General features: G+C 46.6%; 1 protein-coding gene and 4 non-coding genes across 5 annotated transcripts; 2 read left to right on the plus strand and 3 right to left on the minus strand.

The window, feature by feature from the left end:
* TRNAD-GUC (transfer RNA aspartic acid (anticodon GUC)) lies at positions 1–72 on the minus strand. Its single transcript has one exon. It is a non-coding gene; the product is annotated as a tRNA-Asp (tRNA).
* Positions 73–1,317: 1,245 nt separating this feature from the next.
* On the minus strand, positions 1,318–1,389 carry TRNAG-UCC (transfer RNA glycine (anticodon UCC)). Its single transcript has one exon. It is a non-coding gene; the product is annotated as a tRNA-Gly (tRNA).
* Positions 1,390–2,067: 678 nt separating this feature from the next.
* On the plus strand, positions 2,068–2,150 carry TRNAL-CAG (transfer RNA leucine (anticodon CAG)). Its single transcript has one exon. It is a non-coding gene; the product is annotated as a tRNA-Leu (tRNA).
* A 3,678-nt stretch (positions 2,151–5,828) lies between these two features.
* On the minus strand, positions 5,829–8,372 carry HSPA6 (heat shock protein family A (Hsp70) member 6). The gene has a single exon (XM_003943398.4). The coding sequence runs from the start codon at positions 8,094–8,096 to the stop codon at positions 6,165–6,167; it is 1,932 nt and encodes a 643-aa protein (XP_003943447.2). The 5' UTR covers positions 8,097–8,372; the 3' UTR covers positions 5,829–6,164.
* Positions 8,373–8,798: 426 nt separating this feature from the next.
* Positions 8,799–8,869, plus strand: TRNAG-GCC (transfer RNA glycine (anticodon GCC)). The gene has a single exon. It is a non-coding gene; the product is annotated as a tRNA-Gly (tRNA).
* The last annotated feature ends 4,150 nt before the right edge of the window (positions 8,870–13,019 follow it).

Genomic DNA, 13,019 nt, shown 5'->3' on the forward strand with positions numbered 1-13,019 from the left:
CTCCCCGTCGGGGAATCGAACCCCGGTCTCCCGCGTGACAGGCGGGGATACTCACCACTATACTAACGAGGACGACTGGAAGTGTACGTCTGAAAATTTTCTTTTCGAAAAAGGTATTTCCAAACTACCAGCATACTTTGAGCAGAAGTTGCTGGCTATTAGCAAAGTGATGCTTTTATTCTCCAGACTCGCACACTACAATAGAAACATAAAAATTTGAGTCCAATATGTAATTTAAAATTTTCTAATAGTCACGTTAAAAAGTAAAAAGAAAGGGGTGATAATTTTAATAGCAAATCTTATTCTTTAACCCAATATATGCAAAATATTACATGTAATCAATATAAAAACATGAATTGGTTATATATTTTTTCTTACCTAGTCTTCAAAATTGCTATGTATTTATTTTACACTTAAAGACAGCACATTTCAACTAGGAAAGGAAATTCTCATCGGAAAAAAAAATCTGTTTTTAGATTTCATAAAATTTGCAATTGAAAAAGTAGATTCAATAGGTAAGTTGTTCCAGATGCTCTGAAACCTTCTCCAGGGGTTGAATTATTAGGTATCCGTTTAACATGTTCCACTTATTTACTAATTTTATTTATTTCAATTGGTTTATTAAACTAAATTTGAAAATGCAGTTTCTTAGAGAAACTAGCCAAGTTCAAGTGCTCAATAGTTCGTGGCTACCGTGTGAACCTCGCGATAAAGGCACTTTAAGAGGCCATTTCTGAGGCTAAGACTCATCCCAGGATTCAAATGATCCCAAAGATTACTCAAGAACTGAAAGTTTACAAAGGAAGGAAAGGAGAAAAGAAGAATCAGAATCTAATCCCGTCAAAAAAAAAAAAAAAAAAAAAAAAAAAAAAAAAAGCCTGGGTTTACAAGAGGTTAGGGGAAAGATAGGAAGCGAGTACAGAAAGTGAGGTATTGCGGCAGTTTTGTTGAGGTATAAAAAATGAGTTCAGGCCGGGCGCGGTGGCTCAAGCCTGTAATCCCAGCACTTTGGGAGGCCGAGGCGGGTGGATGACGATCGAGAGATCGAGACCATCCTGGTCAACATGGTGAAACCCCGTCTCTACTAAAAATGCAAAAAATTAGCTGGGCATGGTGGCACGTGCCTGTAATCCCAGCTACTCAGGCGGCTGAGGCAGGAGAATTGCCTGAACCCAGGAGGCAGAGGTTGCGGTGAGCCGAGATCGCGCCATTGCACTCCAGCCTGGGTAATAAGAGCGAAACTCCGTCTCAAAAAAAAAAAAAAAAAAAAAAAAGAGTTTAGCGCCCGCTGCAGGTCCCGTAGAAGAAAATCTAACTTGCGTTGGCCGGGAATCGAACCCGGGTCAACTGCTTGGAAGGCAGCTATGCTCACCACTATACCACCAACGCGGCTGAACAGCCCGTCTTAAAAATCTGTATATGAGAGAAGCAAAGCGCATGCGTTTCCCGGCAGTTTTAGCAGGGTCTTCTGCTCACGATACTAAGGTTAAGCATGCAAAGCCCTCACTCCAGGAGAACGATTCCGATTCCTTTGAATCGGCCCCGCCCGCCAACGGCAGGGAGCCGTGTACGCAGAAGCCATTGACTACCGGAGCCGGCGGGCGGGGCTGGCTCACAGCCCACAGAGAAAGCCGGAGTTAAGCACAAACGGGGGATTTTCCTCCGCCGTTTCTCTCACACTCGCTCTCCTCGCGTCCCGCCGCTCCCGGGTCCGCAGCTCCTCAAGACTCCGCACTGGATCCGCCGGGTGTCGGATTCAGCAACGGCGATTGGTGCCGAGGATCTGAGCGAGACGGGCCGACACAGGATCTGCCTTGACTTAGCTTGACCCCTCAACCTCGAAGAGTTGCCAGGGAAAATGGAGCCTTAAGGTTTCGTTTGGGTAGTGAGGAAGCAAGTAGGAAAGAGGAAAGAGCTGTCGGGGACTGGTTTATTTTTGGCGCTTTGCGACAGGGTTCAGAGAGAGTGTTTTATTTGAAACAATTAATAGGCAAGTTAATAGGACCTGACATGCACCGTCAGTATATGATAAAATTAGGGGAAATTAGGAAGGGTACTTCGGCGTGTGTCAGGATGGCCGAGCGGTCTAAGGCGCTGCGTTCAGGTCGCAGTCTCCCCTGGAGGCGTGGGTTCGAATCCCACTTCTGACAAAACGAGCTTTTTGCGTTCTTTTCTTCCGGATTTGAATCAACCAGCAACTGTTTGAATTCTTAGAGAAGGAATTTTTAATCGATCGACACTGCGTTTTATCCTGCGTATCTAAATTTACGAAAATTATTTGTGCTTCTCTGCACTTGTACTAAATCTATTTTTTCTGTATTGTAGGTTGGAGTCTTTGTTTATGAAATCAGGGAGCACTTGAGACTAAGATTTATCCTTAACTGGCATATTTTGTTGTTGTTAAACTTCGGACTCCAGCTTCCCAGTGTCAAGGTATTCATTCCTTTATTCGACAACAATGTGGTGAGCCCTTTGTGTGCCTCAAGCACTCTAACGCAGGCAGATAGCATCTCCTTTGACTAAACGAGAGAAATCACTCAACTCAGGATCTTTTAATTTGCCGTACTGTACTTAGTCTGAGTTTTTTAAGCTAATGCAGTAGTGTCAAACTTTGGTAAGGATCAGATTCTCCACCGCCTTGCCCCCAACCTTTTTTTTTTTTTTTTTTGAGACAGGATCTCACTGTGTACCCCAGGCTGGAGTACAGTGGTGCGATCTCGGCTCACTACAGCCTCCGTTTTCCGGGTTCACGCAGTTCCCGTGCCTCAGCCTCCCATGTACCCGGGGCTCACGCCGGTAGTTCCAGCTATTCAGGAGCCTGAGGCGAATCCCTTGAGCCCAGGAGGCAGAGGTTGCAGTGAGCCGAGATCGTGCCACTGCACTCCAGCCTGGGGTACTGAGTGAGACCCTGTCTCAAAAAATAATAAAAATAAAATAAAATCTGAACAAAATTTAGTTATTAATATTATACCAACGCCAATTTCTTAGGTTTGATTAGTATATCATGGTTACATAAGATTTTAACAGTAGGGGAAGCAGGAAGCATATAGAGTAACTTTATATGGTATCTTTGCAACACATCCCTTCATCTAAAATTACTGCAAAATTAAAAATTATTTTAAAAAACCAACAACTTGAAAGTGGTTGCCTGTGAGGAGTAGAACCTGGGAATGGGTCAAGAAACTGCTTGTACCAAGAATCGATTTTTTAATAATCGGCATGTGTTCTGATTTACTTTGCTCCAGTTTTTTTTTTTTTTTTTTTTTTTTGGAACTAGGTGACATCGTTGTGATTACAATAATGAAACTAAGACTATGTACAACGTAAGGATTTTTAGATGCCTAGTATACAAGAAACAGTCCCTAGAGAAACTAAAACAAAATAATCAACAGCCATTTAAAAGTAAGTGAAGTTTTTTAAATCTCTCTATAGAAAAATAGATTGCACTCAAGTGGGAGGATCTGAAATGTCACAACTAAATACGACAAAAATCTTTCTTCTTATATTCTGTGTTGGGTTTTTTAAAAGGGGAAAGAGGCATGCTATCAAAACACTAAGAAACTATATAAAAGTGAGTACCATCAATCCTCTTGAGAAGTACAAACAGGTCGAGGGTGTCAATGTCGGGAGCTGGGAGGAGATTCAGGAAAGGGAGACTGTAATGGAGGGTATATGCATCTCTCTCTCTCTCTCTCTCTCTCTCTCTCTCTCTCTCTCTCTGTGTGTGTGTGTGTGTGTGTGTGTGTGTGTGTGTGTGTGCAGTTTCTTTCATGTGAAGCCAGATTGCGTAAAACTTGGGCCAGGGCCAGGAAAAGAGGGTATTTAAAAATGGACAATAACACACAGCCAAGGACAAGTGTGTTATTAGTCTAACCTTCTCTCCATCTTTAAAAAAAATCAGCCTACGAAATGTAATGTATAACGTAGCATTGTTCTAGTCAAGCTCTCCCATAATTTCTGAGATAAAAATAAATTTATACTATGGACTGAATTGATTGGGCACTAACACAAATTTATCCTTTTGATTATTTTGTTTATACCAACAAAGCAAAGGCAAATATCCTTGCTTTTATATTGTCATTGACTCAACTGGCAGTAAACTTGTGACTAAGGATATTTCCCAGGTTCAGTCACTTGCTATAAAAAACACACAACTGATTACTAAATGAATAACGTAGATATGCAATAAAATGCACACTTTTTTCCATGGGGCTCAACATCCAACTGTATTCCAAAAGAAAATATCATATATATATATATATATATACACACACACATATATGTATGTATACACACCACACATGCACACACGTGCACACACACACACACACACATATATATGTATATATATATATATATATATATATATATATTTTTTTTTTTTTTTTTTTTTTGAGATGGAGTTTTGCTCTTGTTACCCAGGCTGGAGTGCAATGGCGCAATCTCAGCTCACCGCAACCTCCGCCTCCTGGATTCAGGCAATTCTCCTGCCTCAGCCTCCTGAGTAGCTGGGATTACAGGCACGCACCAGAGACAGGGTTTCACCATGTTGACCAGGATGGTCTCGATCTCTGGACCTCATGATCCACCCGCCTCAGCCTCCCAAAGTGCTGGGATTACAGGCCTGAGCCATCGCGACCAGCCCAATTTCAAAATATCTAAGGGAAGGTCTGGTAATAAGTGGAATTATATAAGGTGGAGTTATGTAAGGTGGTAATAAGTGGAGTTATGTGAAGTTATTTATAAGGTGGCATGCTCAGGCTCTAGAATCAGGCAGGACAGTGTTCTTCATTCCTGCCCTCCTTTCCCATCCCCGCTTAACAGCTATGTGTCCTTGAATAAATTGTTTAATCTCTTTGAACCACATAATCCTCATCTTCAGAAAGAAGATAGTATTCCATGATGCTGCAGTAAAGATTGTTAGATTGTGTATATCAAATACCTGGTACATAGTTGATGCTCAACTAACAACTAGTAGAAATTGCTAATGTTTGTTAATAGTATATTACATGCCTGACATTCTTCTTTGCCTCTTACATATATTAATTAATTGAACCCTCACAACAATCTGGAGGTTGGTGCTGTTATCATCATCATCCCCACTGCAGGGAAGGGGAAACTGAAGCTTGGAGAGTTTAATTTGCACAGTATATAAAGTGGCAGGGCTGAAAATCTAGTCTTGTTCCAACATCCTCATTATGCTACACTGTTGCTGTTATTGTTATTATTATCCTAGGACCCATAGGCAGAAACCAGATGGGATCATACTATTTCTCTGACATAGATAAAGTCAATAGTAACTTTAATCGTATCACCACACCTACTTCCTCTGACATATACCATCCTCCAGAGTCCAGGACTCAGGGTCTTTTCTCTAAAAGAACAGTGGATAAAGTGACATGATTAGGAAGAGCTAATAAACATGTAAACCATTTGTCAGTTTTATTAAAACACCTAGACTGACAAACCGACCAGGCTCCTATGATAAAAATATAGAATTTGTATCATAGGATCACACATGGAAACCTTGCCACTACTTAAGTTTCTCCTCATTCTCTGCTTTTCCAATTCCACGTCTCTCCCTCTCTCTTCCGGCATTGTAAGTCTCAATCCTCTCCTCTTTATCAGCGCTCACTCCAGTACTGTTCCAGTGTGTTGGCCTCAAACTCTTCTCCAAATCCTGCTTTCCCTTATAGAAATCATGTACATGGCCTCAGGAATATTCTTCACTTTCCTCTTCCAGCACCCACCCCAACATTTTCTGCTTCTGAAAGCCTAGTCCCTTCATGTACTTGTGTACTTTGATTGGTTGGAATCAAAAGCAAGAAGGAGTTTTAAAAGTTTATTTAGGTCTATAACTATATTTCACTTAACAAAATTCATACATGCAAGTAACAGAATACACAAAATATAGGCGAAAGCAATGTTAAAGTGCTACACAAATGTTAATAAATTAAGGACTTTTAATTTGAAGCAGAAGAGGATGAACCCCTCTCTCACCGAAAATTCAAGACTTCAGTTATGAAACATCCTGAGAAGAAAGCTCTAGCTTTGGGGGGAAGATTCCCCAGCCCTTCATCTATGAAGGGCAGGATCACAGAAACAGTCTAGAAGGCCCACATCATAGCCCTTACAGTCACAGCTGACTTATCACAAAGGGCCATTCAATCAACCTCCTCAATGATGGGGCCAGTGCTGGGGTCCCCCTGGCGGGCTTGAGCACCACAACTGCTGCCCCCAGGGACACCAGGCCCCCCATAGAGCCTGGTGAAGACCGGGCGACAGATTTGCTCCAGCTCCCTCTTCTGATTCTCATACTCCTCCTTCTCTGCCAGCTGGTTGTGCTCCAGCCAGGCAAGGACTTCCTGACATTTGTCTTGCACTTTGCACCTGTCCTCTTTGGGAATCTTGTCCCTAAGGCTTTCCTCTTGCAAAGAACCTTTCACATGGAAGACATGGGCCTCCAACGAGTTTTTGGCAGCCACTCTGTCCCTCTGGGCCTCATCCTCAGCCTTGTATTGCTCGGCCTCACGAACCATCCTGTCCACCTCCTCCTTGCTCAGCCGGCCCTTGTCATTGGTGATGGTGATCTTGTTAGCTTTACCTGTGCTCCTGTCAGTGGCTGTCACGCTCAGGATGCCATTAGCATCAATGTCAAAGGTCACCTCTATCTGGGGGACTCCACGTGGGGCAGGGGGGATGCCACTGAGTTCAAAGCGCCCCAGCAGGTTGTTGTCCTTGGTCATGGCCCTCTCACCCTCATACACCTGGATGAAGACCCCAGGCTGGTTGTCGGAGTAGGTGGTGAAAGTCTGGGTCTGCTTGGTGGGGATAGTGGCATTCCTCTGGATAAGCGTAGTCATCACCCCACCTGCTGTCTCCAGCCCTAGAGACAGGGGAGCCACATCCAGCAGCAGAAGATCCTGCACTTTCTCACTCTTGTCCCCCATCAACACGGCCGCCTGCACAGCGGCCCCATAGGCCACAGCCTCATCAGGGTTGATGCTCTTGTTCAGCTCCTTGCCGTTGAAGAAGTCCTGCAGCAACTTCTGCACCCTGGGGATGCGAGTGGAGCCCCCCACCAGGACGACGTCATGGATCTGGGCCTTGTCCAGCTTGGCATCCCGCAGGGCCTTCTCCACCGGCTCCAGAGTGCTGCGGAAGAGGTCCGAGCACAGTTCCTCAAAGCGGGCACGAGTGATGGACGTGTAGAAGTCCACGCCCTCGAACAGGGAGTCGATCTCCAGGGTGGCCTGGGTGCTGGAGGACAGGGTGCGCTTGGCGCGCTCACAGGCTGTGCGCAGCCTGCGCAGGGCCCGCTTGTTCCCGCTCAGGTCCTTCCGATGCTTCCGCCGGAATTCTTCCACGAAATGGTTCACCAGCCTGTTGTCGAAGTCCTCTCCACCCAGGTGGGTGTCTCCAGCAGTGGCTTTCACCTCAAAGACACCGGCGTCAATGGAGAGAACGGACACGTCGAAGGTGCCCCCACCCAGGTCAAAAATGAGCACGTTGCGCTCTCCCGCGCCGCGCCGGTCCAGCCCATAGGCGATGGCGGCCGCCGTGGGCTCGTTGATGATCCGCAGCACGTTGAGCCCCGCGATGGCGCCCGCGTCCTTGGTGGCCTGGCGCTGCGAGTCATTGAAGTAGGCGGGCACGGTGATCACGGCGTGCTTCACGGGCTGGCCCAGGTACGCCTCGGCCGTCTCCTTCATCTTGCTCAGCACCATGGACGAGATCTCCTCGGGGTAGAACGCCTTGTCCTCCCCGCGGTAGGACACGCGCACCTTGGGCTTGCAGCCCTCGCTCACCACCTGGAAGGGCCAGTGCTTCATGTCCGCCTGCACCGTGGCGTCCGCGAACTTGCGCCCGATCAGCCGCTTGGCGTCGAACACCGTGTTGTGCGGGTTCAGCGCCGCCTGGCTCTTGGCCGCGTCCCCGACCAGCCGCTCGGTGTCGGTGAAGGCCACGTAGCTGGGCGTGGTGCGGTTGCCCTGGTCGTTGGCCAGGATCTCCACGCGGCCCCGCTGGAACACGCCCACGCACGAGTAGGTGGTGCCCAGGTCGATGCCCACCGCCAGCTCCCGTGGGGCCTGCATGGCTGCCGCTTCCCGTGGACGCTCCGGGCCGTGGAGGCTGCCGCCGCTCAGCAGTCCAAGGGCGCCCCGCCGTGGGCCGTCCCGCGATTTCTCTCCAGCCAGCCAGGCGCGGATCTGCTCGGTTTCGCTTCCACGGGCTTTTTATCCGCTTGCGCCTCCTCCCGCCCGCGCCGCCGCGAACCTTCCCGCACCCTCCCGGCCGGCCGAGAGCCGCCCGCCCGCCCAGGCTGACTCAGCGGGACGGCGCCGCGCTGACGCCGGGAGAAGGTTCGGGCGGCTCGGGGCGCGAGCCCGGGAGCTGAGCGGCGACGCCAGCCCCGCCCGCCTCTGACTCAGGGCTGCCGAGAGAGACGCGGGGAAGGTTCCAGCTCCTCCCGGCGGGCGCCGGCGCCGCGCGGCTGCGGCAGAGGCCGCGAAGGCGGCAACTTGAGAGGAGGGTCTCTCCGGGGCTGTGGGAGGTCGGATCCCCGCGGCTCACCGGCCCGCGGGCTGCCTTGCAGGGCCGCTGCGAGTCCAGAGGCTCAGGAGGGCCGAAAACATGTTACCATGCCAAGACAGGTGTAGCAGACATATATACATGTATCTCAGAACAGTTTTATCTTGAACAAAATATTTTCGAAATCGCGATTTAAGCGTTGCTTGTCGAGTGGTCAGAGATCGTAAGCCTTAAGACATAACACTGCAAGGAGGTTTTCGGCGGTAGCATTGGTGGTTCAGTGGTAGAATTCTCGCCTGCCACGCGGGAGGCCCGGGTTCGATTCCCGGCCAATGCACGAGCGAAGTTTTTTTCCCCGATTAATTTCATTTCTTTTGCTTAACCTTTCCGATTAACTTCAGTTCTTTCTCCAATCTAGGGTTAATGACTCTTGAGTAAATGAAACCAGGTGGCCGAAGACTTTAGGTCCCTCAGTTTTGTTCTGTCTCCTTTTACCACTTTCCTCAGAGGAGACGTGAGACATCGCTGTAGCCCTAGGACGGGAGAGACCTCGCCGCTCAGTCCAAGGGAGAACGCAGCACCCGGGAAAGGAGGACGCAGATGTCCCTCGTGTTCTCCCCAGCGCTTGCATCCCCGAGGAGCCTCCTCTCCAGAGGCCTGGTGGAGAGGCACAGTGTGCGTTTTTCTCTGTGGCTTAAAGTGGGTTACAAGCCGGAGACCAGGACTCAGCTGGAGAGTAACTACTACAGGCCCCAGTCCAACCTACCTCCTAAAGGCTGGAGGACGCCATGGGTTCACTGGGCGGTAAAGTCACACTGTGTTCCATCAGGCCTGTGACTTTGTGAATTGAGGCTGTTTCCCACTTTAATCCAGCACATTTCGTTCAGATCTTCTGGTGTTCGTGTTTCTACTGAAAGCCAAAATAAGGAGTTATTTCTGAGACTTCTGAAGGCTGAAAAATCCTCACACAAACAATTTCCTGTCACCTCCCCGTTGGGGAATCAAACCCCTCTCTCCCACATGACAGGCAGAGATGCTCACCACTGTAGTAGCAAGGATGGCAACTGTAATGGTTGGCAGCTGAAGAGCGTGTGGTATATTTTGGTGTTATAATTTAGGAATGTATTAGAGAAAATTAAAAGTTGGCTTTTACTTCACATTACTTGCTTGATTCAAAGGAAACTTCCATTTGTAAAACAAGAAACTAAAAATCCTTACTCCATAGGTGACTGTTTTTTCCTTTTGACAGGTTAGAACCCACTAGGAAGTTCCAGGGACCCTATTAGAGGGAGGCAGGAGTCCAGAAATAGAGGTTAGTCCTGTTCCTGGGCTGGGTTTCTTGGTCAGTCCAAGAGCACCAGTGACAGCTGGTAGAGTTTGCTGCTTGAGAGATCAGCGGTACTGGTAAGGTGATCAGTCCAGGAAAAAAAAGGAATGTTTGAAGAAATGTGCAATAGATGACTTCCACAGTGGAAAATCAAACCGTCCTCAAAAAGGAGTAACCGATTTCATAACTCCAGGAGGGGAAGAAACTGTCAGATTTAAATTCACTCACCCTCAGTGTCAAAGTTGGCCACACCTGGATGCCAGAGTCAAGATGTTTGCCAACAGTCTGCAAGAGACGGGTCTTCACCTCAGCAGGGAAAAGTTGGCCCAGCCGGGGGATCTGTGCCCTGGCTTGTTCAGGGACTGCCTTAATGTGGGCTCCTCCAACCTTCTCTTCCAGCCCCCAGCCACCTCAAAACCGCACTTACCCACTCACCTCCAAGAATTACGGTTATAGCCCTAATGCAGCCTATGACTGTTACCATGGCATCATACAGGCATGCTGCCAATGTAATTCACTGCTTTTTAATTGATCTCTTCAGAGAGGTTCAAACATAGCATGGAGTGCTTATGCATGCAGTACAGTTTGGTTCTGTTTGTTTTCCTTAAAACAAAAGAGCCACTGCAGGATTGTTGGAGTTTTTTGTTTCATTTTATTTTATTTTATTTTTTCTGATTCACTCTGTCCCTTAGTCTGGAGTACAGTGGTGCAATCACAGTTCACTGCAGCTTTGAACTCCTGACCTCAATCAATCCCACCTCCATCCTCCAAAGCTCTGGGATTATAGGCATGAGCCACCGAAGCTGGCCTGGTAAAAGTTTTATACATACACTTAAATATATCCACTTATGTTTAGTAGCTTAGTTTGAATAGCTTTAAAAGTAGAACCAACCTTAAAGTAATGACTTAAATAGACATTGTAAAGTGATGCAATGCTCACAACTCAATATTGAGTACAAAAAAAAAGCAAGCTGTATATATTAGTCTGTTCTCACACTGCAAATTAAGACATACCAGAGACTGGGCAATTTACAAAAGAAAGAGATTTAATGGACTTACAGTTCCATGTGGCTGGGAAGGCCTCACAGTCATGGTGACAGTGAAAGTCATGTCTCACATGGTGGCAAACAAGAGAAGAGAGAGCTTGTGCAGGGACAGTCCCCTTTTTAAAACCATGAAATCCCATCAGACTTACTCACTATCACAAGAACAGCATGGGAAACATCTGCCCCATGATTCAGTTACCTTCTACTGGGTCCCTCCCACAACACATAGGAATTCAAGATGAGATTTGGGTGGAGACACAGCCAAACCATTTCACTGTAGAACTAAATTTATAATATAATCCAAACTGTATGTATATAAAGGTCAGTGACATCCACTACCTGTATGTCCTTGAACAAGTAATTTCACCTCTCTGGGCCACAGCTTCCTCAATTTTAAAATGAAGATATTGGACTATATTGTTTCTAAGGAGTTCCCAGTTTAAAAGTCTCTGATTTCAAACATTGAAGAATTTATTCATTCTGCACATATTTACTAAGCGCTTTATCATGCACCAGACACTAACCTGGGTTCTGAGTATGTGGTAATGAACAAAACAGACAAAGGCTTCTCCTGGAGCTCACATTCTAAGGAGAGGAACAGGGAAGTCAGACACAAAACAAACAGGTAAACATATATTAATAATACAATGGAGAAAAATAAAGCAGGAAAGGGACATTAGGTGTATGGAAGGGGAGATGGGTTATACTAAATGATCAAGGAGACCTCACCGATAAGGTGACATGTGAGTAAAGACCTATAGGACATAATGAGGCATGATGTGAGTCTGTGAGAAAGAACATTCCAGAAATAGGAAATGAAATAGGCTCTGGGCAGAAGTATCATTGGCATGTTCAAGGAAGAGCAACAGTGACCCAAAGCAAGCAAGGAAAAGCAGCAGGAGATGAGGTCTGAGAGTGAAGAGCAAGATCATCAAGGTCCTGTGGCATCTTGTAGAACATTGCAAAGGCTCTAGCCTTTACTCCAATTGCAAAGGGAAGCTAATTAATGTATGATTTTGAGAAAAGAAGTGACAAATGTGACACATAATTTTAAAAGATCACAACAGCTGTTGCGGTGAGGAGAGGCTATAGGAGGGCAAGGGTGAGTGCAGGGAGGCCAGTCAGGACGCTATTGTGGTAATTCAAGTAAGAAATAAATAGCGGTGGCCTGGACCAGGCTGGTGGGAGTAGAATATCAAGAAGCGGTCAGATTGCTGGGGGCATTTTAATGTAAAGGCAGGATTTACTAAGGTTTTGTATATTTGAGGAGTCTCTGTCCAGGTGATACAGTTTGGCTGTGCCTCCACCCAAAATCTCATCTTAAATTGTAATCCCCACGTGCCAAAGGTGGGGCCAGGTGGAAGCAATTGGATGATGTGGGTGGTTTTCCCCATGCTGTTCTCATAATAGTGAGTGAGTCTCACGAGAGCTTATGGTTTTATAAGCGTCCAGCACTTTCCCTGCTCGCACTCACTCCGTCCAACCACCATGTGAAGAAGGTGCCTGCTTCTCCTTTGCCTTCTGCCATGATTTTAAGTTTCCTGAGGCCTCCCCGGCAATGAGGAACTGTGAGTCAATTAACCCTATTTTCCTTATAAATTACCCAGTCTCAGGTATTTTTTCATAGCAGCATGAGAAAGGACTAATTCATAGAGTCTGGAAGCTAAAGGGTGGGTGGAAGCTCCATAGCCTCCTTAAAAATCAGTGTAAATTATCCAACAGAGGAAGCTGCTAAATTTCAAATGCAAGAAAAAGTTTGTGCAATGATGTTGTGTCCCCAGGAAATGGAAGGCTTTTTAAGGGCACTCACCAAACTGTCAAGGAAACTGTCGGTCATGTTTCTAATCAGCCTAGAATGGCGTCTCTGAGGTTACATTCATCTGGTAACTACACTGGGAAAATAGCAGAGCAGGACATGTCAGCTATCTCCACTGACCACTAATCTGAAGTTTGCCTTTCTGAGAACTTGTATTGCAAAACAAAGTGAGTGTTTTACTTGCCATAGGAGAAAAGGGAAGAAGACATGCAGACAAGAATACAAGTTCATTTGAAGAAGAGTATTCAGTTTCAGGAAGAGGGGCACTCACCCTACACTCCAAATCCCCACCTCTCCT

Source organism: Saimiri boliviensis, chromosome 19 (assembly GCF_048565385.1).
Source record: "Saimiri boliviensis isolate mSaiBol1 chromosome 19, mSaiBol1.pri, whole genome shotgun sequence".
NCBI classification, from domain to species: domain Eukaryota; kingdom Metazoa; phylum Chordata; class Mammalia; order Primates; family Cebidae; genus Saimiri; species Saimiri boliviensis.